At 48.7% G+C, this 11,217-nt stretch overlaps 1 protein-coding gene across 1 annotated transcript in view; it reads right to left on the minus strand.

The window, feature by feature from the left end:
* Positions 1-4,221, minus strand: part of TRABD2B (TraB domain containing 2B) — a 292,368-nt gene extending 288,147 nt beyond the window's left edge. The window contains 3 exon segments of the mRNA XM_086617690.1: positions 3,032-3,550; positions 3,552-3,593; positions 4,114-4,221. Coding sequence (XP_086473816.1) covers positions 3,032-3,550; positions 3,552-3,593; positions 4,114-4,221 — 669 coding nt within the window.
* Positions 4,222-11,217: the final 6,996 nt, after the last annotated feature.

Genomic DNA, 11,217 nt, shown 5'->3' on the forward strand with positions numbered 1-11,217 from the left:
AAGAGTTGTCTGCTTCCTCCTCTTTTTGTGCCTCTCGGCTCCTTCTGTGCCACCTTCAGTGAAAAACCTGGAACTTCACGTACCAAGGAGCGCTGAAATTTCAACCTGACCCAAACCTGATTTGAACTCTCCTGCTGCCAGGCTCCCAAACCAACCTCTTCCTGCAATTCAGACACCTTGCCACCAGCTATACAATACCGGGGGCCTGGACTTTGTGTCGGAGTCCCAGGGGGAGCGAGGATGCTCCCTCTGCCAGCCGGGTAGGAACACAGCCGGTCAGCGGGAATGGAGGGTGACCAGAGCGGTGCTGGGTTGGGAGAGCAGCAAGAAACACTGAGAAGAGATTTCAGGGGGAGCAGAGCATCAAACTGCAAAGATTCTGGGTTTACAATAGAAAACAATGCGCCGTGCACTACCTGCGAGAGCTGGCTCTCCAGGGAGCAGCCAATTATATGAGGCACCTTAATCTTTTCATCCGGCTAAGACAATCAACATTTCAAAGCCACGCACAGAACGTTTCAAAGATCGTTCCTGGTCAAAAATGCAAGCGTTCCGCTTTCTTTCCAAGCAGATCAAAACCAAGTACCACACCAGGACCACTCCTCAATTTCCTCCTCCTCATGGTATCAGATTAACAGATTTGGTGCATGTAGTCAGATTAAATATTTGCAGTAGCACAAAGCTGCCTTTGAGGGGAAGAAGTAAAAAAAAAGCTTTTTTTCTTTTTTAATTTGCTTAAGGCAAAAATACTGGACTTTGGGGATGGGGGAAACAAAAGCATTGACATGATTCAGCAAGGCGCAACTTTAAAACTTGAATTCTGAAAGCAGAAATTAGGTGCGGTGCTCCCGTAACAGTAATGCTGAAAACAGGTAAAACTGCTGATGCCCTTAGCAGATTTGGGGCCGTAATTTATCACAGATGTTCTCATCAAATGTGCAAACACCCTACAAGACAAAAGCTGCTCAATTTCTGATTTCCATTTTAGTGTGTTTTAATTACATGTTGCTTAAGGAAGTCTCCAAGACCTGGAATTGGGAGGCGAAACCTAGCAATAGTAATCCACTCCACTAAATTAGCACAGTAATACACCAAGCAGTAGGACTGCCAGACGGTGTGATAACATTACAAATTACTATTGTTAAACAACTAGCCAGGTGTCAGGATGCATGAAATCTAGAGGAAGCAAGAAAATAAATATCTGCTTTGTTTTGTTTAATTTTGTCTCATGTTGTTCTGGTGGCCTTGTTCCCAGAAAAAGCTTCACTCTAGGAAAAATCCTCCTCAACAGTGATCTATTCTAGCAGCAATGTCAATTTTCTGTAATAATTAAAACGTAATGTATTTTTTTTAATCAGCACAAACTTTTTACATAAATGGTTGTCCCTTACTCGCCAATCGCAGTAATACTTTTGCTGGGTTTTTTAGATTATTATTGTAGCAAAACGAAGGGAACATTTTTGTTTCTATTTAAAATTTAGCGAACGAGAGAAAAACAGAATTATGGTAAGAGCAGCAGTGAGTTATGTATTCTGTCCTTTCTCCTTTCTCTATCGCTCACTCTCTCTCTGTAAAAAGAAAAAAATGTGGTATGATTCACGTTTAAAAGGCTTCCAAGTGGTACATTTTTAACCAAGTACTTTCATGTGCTTGATTCTAACTGCCATTTTTGACCTAATACAACCAAATGCTATTGGATGTCTGGAACGGTTAATTATTTTTACCTCACTTTAAAGAGGAGGTTCAACAGAGAGGACTGGCCAAACAGAACAGGGTAAAACAAATTTCTTGTTTTGTGTGTGTGTATGTGTTAATTAATGCAAAGGTCTTGAGGGGCTTTCTTTTAATTATTTTTGTTGATAAACAAGAAAATCCCTCCAAAAGCATATGCAACCAGTCTTCTATGAAGGCTATATGCAGAGCAGACTTCTAGCTGAAATATCAGATGAACCAAATGTTAGTGAAAGCCAGACTTTTTCCCCCTAAAACAGTTCCCACTAGACTTCATGGGAGAAGAGGGTGAAGGCACTCTGAGGACATTTTAATCACACCAAAGATCAGTCCTTTAATCCTTATTCCCACATCACCAACAATTTTTTTTTCTCAAACTAGGGCAGTAAGATAAAGCTGGAAAAAGGCTGATCCAAAACTAATGACAAAAAGCAGGTTAAAACTGAAATATCATAGCAGTAACTGACACCATCTTAAATTTCCCCTGGATTATTTGTTTTCTTCCACACACATTCATTTCCTGAATTTCTAGTAAATCTCATTTCGTATAAACAGTTTCACAAAGCAAAGTCAATAGCTGTGACTGTGTTCCTGATTAATCCACCGAAATGAAATAGATCGCATGGCTTAGTATTTGGTTGTTTAAAGCTAAATCCACTGAAAGAATTCTGGAGTCCAGTTACACCAATAACTTTCGTTTCTTAATCTACATCCTTTTCTTTTTGCTGAACTTTACCTGTTCTAAAATGAAAAAAATCCATACAGCTTGAACACTTAATTTCCCCAGTACAAAAGGCAACGTGAGCCAGTTTGTTTTGACCTGGAGCGACTACCAAAGATGACCGACAGTTTGCATGTACTTAAATCTATTTGAACAATGTCGAAATTTTTTTTTTCATTGTTCATGCTTTATCCTCTTCCTGACAAGTACCACAGAGCTGCTTTACTTAAAAACAAACAAACAAAAAAAAGCACTTTTTAACCAGCTTTGGGACAGGACCGGAGGCGTGGAAGTTTCCCTCACAAGTGGCAAGCTGACGGACACACACATTCACACCCTGGACATTTGCCTCTCAAATAAATAATACACACGATAAACTCGCTGCGCACATTGCAGGATTTTGCAGGCAGAACGGATCGGTGCGGTGGAGAACAGGCAGCCCGATGCAAAGGCTGCTGAGGCCCGCAAGTGACCTGCTCCCCTGCAACAGGCTTGGGGTTCATCCCTGTAAACTGACCGAAACGTGAAGAGCACAGCCCCTGCCTCTGGGATAAGCCACAAAGCCCAGGAGCTCCTTACCTGGGAGAAGTTGAGCCCGTTCAGCGGGTGACACTGCTCCTCCACCCTCTCCACCGCGCCCGTCCTCTTCTTCATCCTCTCGGCCTCCTGGGCAAGGTAGAGATCGAGCACCGGCACTCCTCTGGAACGGATGTCCGTCTCTGTCAAGGAGTTCACCATGAGCATCACCCAGACAGGTCTCTTGCGCTCCCAGTTGCCGGCGATGGCGTTGAAGAGGTAGTCGGCGTAGAGCCCTTTGCCCCGCTGGTCCGGGGTCATCCAGTGGGGCAGCATCAGCTTGATGTAGTCCAGGTGGCGTTTGAGGCGGCGGTAGAGCTCCCGGGGCAGCACGTCCTGCAGGTTCTCCCCGTGGGGCAGCATCTGGCAGCTGGCCAGCCCCGAGATGGTGTAGGGGTCAGTGAGGTCCAGCTCAAAGTAGACGCTGGAGCTGGCGTGGAAGGCGGCCTTGGAGTTGTCAGGGATGAAGTCCCACACTCGCGTGTAGGGCACGTGGATGGTGCCGAAGAGATAGGCGGGGGGGGTCGCGGCGGATGGTCCAGAGGAAGGAGTTGAGCTCTCCTTGCTGCGGGGAGGACAGTAGTGGCCGGTCAGTGATGGAGGGACAGAGGGGCAAGAGACAGCCCGTGCGGGGAATGCCGCCCTCGGGGGGTCCCTCTCCCCCATCTTCCTGCACAAGCCCTGTCCGGGCTTGGAGCACGCAAAGCCCAGAGGCGCGAAGGGGCTCGCGCGGGACAGAGGCCCGCAGTGACCCCCGCTCTCCCCCCGGGCGCCCCCCGCGCCGCTGCATCCCCCGCAGCGCACCCGGCACAGGGGCCCCCTCCGCGCCGCGCGCGCCCGCCGCAGCTCTCGCGGGGGACACGCGGGGCAGCGCCACACCTGCGGGGGCACGCGCGTCCGCGTGGGCCGCGCGCGCGCTTACGGGGAGGGGGAGGGGGGGAATTCCCTCCCCCGGTGCCCCCGCGCACCCCCCACACCCCCACCCCCCCCCCGCCACCTCCGCGCTCCGGCGCGGAGCGCCGCGGCCAGCCGCGCATCCCCGAGCGGCCGCGCCCCCCGGCCCGGCCCGGCTCGGCCCGGCTCACCGAGCGGGGCAGGTCGCACTGCCCCGTGTCCATCTGCTCCCGCCGGGCCGCGGCGTCGGGCAGGAACCCCCCGAAGACGAAGCAGATCAGCGTCAGGTTGAGTTGCATCCCGCTTCCTCTCGGTCTCCTCTCTCTCCTTCCCAGATGAGCCTTTTTGGATTTCTAGGATCTTTTTTTTTTCCCTCCCCCTCCTCCTGCTCTTCCCCCTTTTTTTTTTTTGCCTTTTTTTTTTTTTTTATTCAAACAAACTTTGCCAGTCCCATCTGCATCTGACAAGTGCAGGGGGAAGGACTGGCCGCCCCCTCCCTCCCATGCTCTCCCCCCTCCCGCCCTTTCCCACCCCCACCCCCTCTGGCTCCGGGCTTGTCAGAGGCGCTGGATGCTTTGGGGAGGACGGTTCTCATCGCCAGCCTCCGCCATGCTTTGATTTTGCAGACCGGAGAAGCTCCCTTCCCGCCCCGCCGGTTCGGGAAGCGGTTGGGGGGTGGAATAGCCAGAAAATAAAAAAGTAAAAAAAAAAAAAACAAAAAACACAAATATTTTTTTAAACAAAAAAATTCAGCGGCGAAGAGGGACTCCTGCAGCGCCCAGGAAAGGCGGGCGCTGCTCCGCGGGGCGACACCGCACCGGAGAGGCCAAACTCGGGCTCCGGCGGAAAGTTTCGCGCAGCCGCCCCGGCCCGGCCCGCCCGCGCCTCCCGCCGCCGCCGCCAGGGCCGCGTGCCGCCGCCAGGGGGCGATGGCGCCCCGGCGCAGCCGCGCGGCGGCGGCGGTCCCCTGTTGCCCGCCGCCCCTGAGCAGCAGCGGCAGCACCTGCGTGGCGCTTCCCGGACTTTGAACACTTAAAAACAGAAAATCAGGAAGTTTCGACATTCCCACACTCCAAAAATGTCACAAAGTCGCTCAGACAAGGCTGGTCCCGGGAAGGAACTGAGCAGCGGGCTGCTGAAGCGATGCCCGGAGGCGCCCCCCCACCTCACCCTTCCGCCGGCTGCGCTGACCCGGCGCGGCTCCCGGGCATGAGGCGGCATGTCCTCGCAGGCACCGCCCTCCCCGGCCCCTCCGACAGCCGGGGCAGCGGGGCCCGGCTGAGCGCCGGGGTGGAGGGCGGGTCAAGGACGTGAGCCCCGCATGGCGCTGGCAGCACCAGACCCTGTGCCTCAGCTCTTCGCCGGTTTGGCAGCCCCAGCTGGGTCCCCCACCTCCGCAGCCTCACAGAAGGACGGAACAAAACCTCTCTCTGGGCGTTTTCAAAACGTGCATCTGTCCTGTTGGCTATCCAGCTTCCACTTGGACCAAAAAGCCTCAGGAGGAAGCTCCTTCCTCCAACAAGAGCTGAGCTGGTTCTTGCTGACAAGAGCACATCCAAGATCCCCGAGGGTTCGGAGCTTTCGCTGGAGGTTGTTGCAGCAGGCGCTCGACTCCAGCAGCTGCAACTCAGGGCTGCTCCCGAGTGACCAGAGCTGCAAGGTTTTGAAGCAGAGGACAGGCTGACAATGCCTGCCACTGCTGCCTGCAGGAATTCCTGTCTCTGGAGCCATTCGGGGCAGGGATGGAAGTCAGGGTGCTAGACATAGCCCCTTCTCCCTGCAGGATACCACCCAGCCCCACTGTGTTGGTGGATCCGGGTGTTTCCACCACCTGACCTGCTGCATGCAGTGCGTGCAGCAGAATGGATATGGATCCTGACCTTCCCACCACCTCCATGACTGCAAACTCTTTCCCGAACTGGGAAGTTCCTCACTGTGTTAAGAAGTATCAAAGCTACCAAAGTTTTCTAGATGAGATCCAGTAATTACTACTATGAGGCAGGGTCCTTGCTCTGGCAAAACTCAGAGTGGAGCCCACAGGAGTTTTGCCTAGGACAGCAGCAGACTCAGGCCTAGCTGGCTATAAATGTGGCTTCCTGACAGCCCTGTGAACACGGAGAAGGACACCACTTGCTGTGGTTACTGATGAACAAATGCTGCAACACAGTCTGCTGAAAGGGACTTTTGAACAATCGTGCACATCCCGTGGACATTGCTCCGGGCCTCCAGAGGCAGGAGAGCATTCTCCTAACCAGTGGCGGAACCAGCGGTGGAACCGGCGGCTCCTTTCTAAGTGAAGACTCTCATCCTCTTCTCCTCCCAGATCTTCCAGCCAGGTAAAAATCACACAAAGGAGCAGGGGATTGGTTTTCCTCATGGTGTTTCTAGTTCCCACAAAGAAATATTTAATTTTCTGCTTCTACTCTGAGGGATAAGGTTCAGATAAGGGAAAGAGGGACAGAAAGAGGCAGAAGATTTTTGGCCCACAGGGTGTCCCATCACTGCGGCACAGGATGGTCCAGCAAGACAACTGAGTCACGGCCCCGTGCTGTTGGGACACGGGGCGGCAGCAGGCAGACGCGCGCTGCTTTGTGGGCAGTGAGCTCTCCCATGCCCTCCCTGCCCTGTCTGCCCTCAGGGACGAGACATCGGGGCCTCTCATCTTGCCTCCCCAGCATTGCTGGTGTGACAACACAGCCCTGCGAGGGTGGGGAGGGCAGTGCCTGGCTGCTCATGCCCATGACACCTCTCTCTCCAGCAGCCCCACCTTTCTCCCGAACATGCCTCAGTCCCTCACTGCCAGCCCACCTACAAGCATGCAGGGTACTGGACAGTCACCATAGGTGCCTGTGCTGCCACCTGAAACAAAAGTCCAGAGCAGGACGGGTTGTGCAGCCCGTGTCCCAGAGATGTGATACCACAAGGGCTAATTCCAGTCGCAACACTGTGTCCTGTTGTTGTTATCTAAGCTGCCACAAACCAGTTAAAAGCTACAGGCTGGATGCTGTCATGAAGTTGCAGCATAGGGGTCTGCTGCATTTTCCCAGCTGGACCAGACTGCGTCCTTGTGTGGAGCAAGTGCCACTTCCAAAGTGACGTGGCTGCGCCTGCCTGACTGAGAGGCTTTGATTTGGTCCACCCTTTTCCTAGCTCCCTCCCAAATCTCTCCCAAAGTAGTGAAGGAACAGAGGGGCCTCATCAGAATGCTGGTAGAGACATCTCCAGTGACATGACCCAACATCTCATATGCTAGAGAAGACATCTGGGAGGTCTATAAGGAGATGTGAAGCCCTATTCAGCCATGGGTGCCGTGTTGTGAGGTAGGGTGATTGCCCTCATTGATGGCGTACATATCAAAGCACCCAGGGCAAGAATAAACAAACATCTTTGGCACTGTGCTCGGCGTCAGTTAGCCAAAAGGCAGGTGTGTGTGTGGGTATAGCGAGTTTTCCAGCCATTTCCCTGAACTCAGCCCTGATGTTGCAAGAACTGCCTAGCTGTGAAAACACGGCCTCGCCTTGATTTATGCCGCTTGTGGGTAAGATGACTAAGAAGAAGAAGGAGGGGGGGGGAAAAAAAAAGCAGAACAGGAACAGAAATCCCACTGGGAGCGTGATGCGAGTGTGTACCAATTTGGTGGGACAGTCAGGTTGGGGAAACTGCAGCCAGAGCTTCAGGGAAGACCACAAACCACATGGTGTGTATCATGATGTTCCACCTAAGATACAAAAGCATGCCACAAGCTTTTATGAAGACAACTCTTTGGTAACAGTAAGGGAAATTAATTCTTTTGTATAATTGTAACATTTTTTTCTCCTTCAGATGAGTTCCATATGTCCTCGTGATTTTTTTCCTTTAAACACAGCAGTTTAGAACAAATCTTAAGTAACGTTTAGCCTGCTTCTAAAGTAAATATTTACAAAAACATTAAATAATGGTTCTGATCTTTGGAAAATGTATACTGCTCCCTACCTGCTACTGTTTTGTGCCTATCTGGAGTAATAGAGAAGCTTTGTGATAAACCCCAAGGCTGTAAAAGCAATATAACAATGCGTTAGCAGTAACCAGTTGGGAAATACTATTAAAAACTGTGAAGAGATAAGAGATAAACTGCAAAGGGAAAGTTATGTTATTTTGGTTTAACAAATTTCAAGAAATCTAATAGAGGAATAGGCTTTTAATCTTACAAAAGCTGCATTGTTTTTTTGGACGCAAAGTAGTGTTAGCTGATATTTACGTCATGTATCATCTTCAAAGAGCTTTACTAAGTAAATATTAATAATTTCACCGACCACTTAAAGGCAACCACTTAACAATGTAACAAATAAGTTGTACTAACACAGGAAGCGAATACAGCCAGGTTCAATAAGGAGTCCGTGTGGGTACAAAAAATATTTGTGGAGGTTTTAAACAAAATCTTTAATCAGGCAAAGCAAAACCCCGTGGAATAGAGGGCAGGTTTCTTTGTTAATGAGAAGCTGGCATTGAAATTTGCAATTACAGTTTGTTTCCAACAGGTGAAGAAGATTATTAGATCTGAGAGGAAACAGCTTGTGAGGAATCAGTATTTGCATGCAGGGAAGCAGAACAATTTTTTATCACAACATGCTCCTTACAGGGCTCCCTACCCTTTGTCTCTCCCTCTCCTCTCGCCTTCCTCCCAGGAAAATACTGTACTGTTGGCCTGTGCCGTATCAGTATTTCCCTGTCTGCCATGGTGTACTTTCATTTGAAAAATTTCAGAGCACCCAATGGATTTCAGTCTCTGCATTTCTTATGCCTTTCCTGTAACAAGGAACTCTGGCTCTCCCAAAAACTATCCTATATTAAAACTGGAAGAGTCAGAATCCGGCTTTTCCTTTTTCTGCGAATGAAGCTGAAGATGTCTTCTGCTCCTGCCAGAGATGGCAGATGAAATTCAATCTTTTTGTACGCTACAGATCATAGAATAATTTAGGTTGGAAGGGACTTCATGAGGCCTGTGGTCCAACCACTCTCACTCTGAGCAGGGTTAACTTCAATGTTAGATCAGGTTGCTCACGCCCAATTAAGGATCCTAATTAGATTTCTTTGCTCTTATGCACAGGTGGCATTATATATGTAGCTGTCCTGGACTCAAAAAGTAATAAACCTAAAGCAGTTGCACTGCTAGCTGTCACGCCATGACTTGTTATTTGCCATGACACCTGTGCTGTGATGTGTCTAGCAAATACAGGTTTTCCTGCAGAAGATTGATTTTGATGTTAGCAGTTGTTCACATATAACATTACTGCTCAGTCATGCAATTGATGACTTGAAACATGCAGTTGTCAGAGGAACAAGCCTCTACTACTTAAGGCTGTCACACCAAAGCCGCTGAATTATCGCAACTGTTTTAACATTTCACTTTTTTTTTCCTGTCTGTTGCAACCAGTATGATGCAGTCACTGTAGTCAGTCTTGTATTTCCTTGCCTGTTTGTCCTCCTGTGTCCAATTCAGTGTCTTTTGTCTCAGCTTTCCAGAAACAACCAGTCTAGTTCTTGGAGAAAATCCCCTCTCAATCTTAACATCCTCCCTTCTGAGGACTGGGTATGAATTTTGCAGACCAACCAGCATTAATAGCTTGTATTACATTTTGCAAAGTCTCACCTTGTGCTGCGGCCTCTGCAATGACAGACCACATCCTGCCTGAGACTAGGTGTGTAAATACGCTGAAGAAAACCTTTCCCAGTGTCAGACTCCGGTATGCATTCTCCCTCTGTGTAAAGTTTAGTCTGTGCTTGGCTATGTATATGATATTATATATGCACACACCTAGGAAGGTGTATGTATCTATGTGCGTGTGTTTATATATATTGGTGTGTTTATATATACATATATATATACACACATACACACAAAATGATGGGATAGGGGAGTGCTATTAACGCTCCATTATATGCTTTTCAGTTCTTTTTCCCATTCTCTCAAATATATTCTGGATTTGAGCCCATGGAGGCAGAAGCTTGTCCTTCTCTGCTGTCCTCCTCCTACAAGTATGGTGGATCCTGTCTTTTCAAGATCTGTCTGCAGCTCAAGCAGAATATTACTGTTCCATTTCTAAAACATATTAAATCAGAGAGAGGGTAGGAAAAAACCATCTGAAAGCAGCTCATCCACCTGAACAGGAGTCGAGATCTCTCTGCTGCATAGCAAAGACTGTAGCTGTTTCTTTAGCACAATAGATTGTCTCCTTGAGGCCTAATAAACAAAGAGATTTCTTCCTGTTCAGCATAGTTCAGTGTGCAGTTCCAGAAGCTCCACTTAATTTCCTCCACAGTTCAAACCTCTTTCATGTTTGGAGAATGATTGAGAGTTCAGTGCTCGAGAGTCCTTTAAATGTTCCACTCTTCATCGTCATTCACTGTGTTTTCTTTTCCTGGTTTCTAGATTGCTGTTGGTTCCTACAACCCTGATATCATATTATGTTCATAGACATTTATTAATGAGAAGCCTGAGAGGGGTTTTGTAAGTGGGATGAGTCTTTATTACAAGACAGCTAAAGCAGCCCTCCAAGACAGCACTTCTGAAAGAAGAGTCTATGCGTGACTGTCTTTCTCCTAACCTGGAACAGAATATTCCATGCAAATCCAATAACTTGGTGCATGTGTCTGAAGTAGCAGATTTACCAACAGCATTCCTGTTCCAGGGGCTTTGAACACACATAACGGACATGCAAAATGTGCCAATATTTTGGTAATTTGCTTTAAAAACTGCTGCTTTTTTTATTTTGGAGCCGGTGAAACATGGCTCACAGTTGTTGCATGCGTATGGGGCTGCTCCTTATTAAACTCATGGTCCTTTTTTCCAGTAACCACTTCAGTGCTGTGAATCAACATAACCAGTTCAGAAAAACACCATCTGTCGATTGGATAAACAAAAGTCTAGTTAGCTGGAAGTTTAATAGATCACAAAGTCTCACCAAGTCCATTTTTATGTTAATAAATTCCACCATGGAATATTTTCTGATGTCACATAGCAAAACTGCCCTAAATAAATAGCAGCTGAAGCATTTTCCATTATTTATCTTAGTGTTTTGTGAGTTTAACAATAGAAATTGGCCGGGATCTGAACTTCCCTAATCTCAAAGTGCCATATGGGTCTGTCTGTTGGGTTTCATGAATCTTAGAAAAGTAGGTTTAGAAGGGATCTCATGTAGCCTGACCAGAGTTGGGTCAGATGGACCTCCACTATCCCAACCAGATGTCCATCTCACTTAGGAGTGGGGCCTGGGGCTAGTGCTCAGTAATAGCCACTGACTTCATCCGTCCTATGC

This window comes from Tauraco erythrolophus, chromosome 10 (genome assembly GCF_009769465.1).
Source record: "Tauraco erythrolophus isolate bTauEry1 chromosome 10, bTauEry1.pri, whole genome shotgun sequence".
Lineage (NCBI taxonomy): Eukaryota > Metazoa > Chordata > Aves > Musophagiformes > Musophagidae > Tauraco > Tauraco erythrolophus.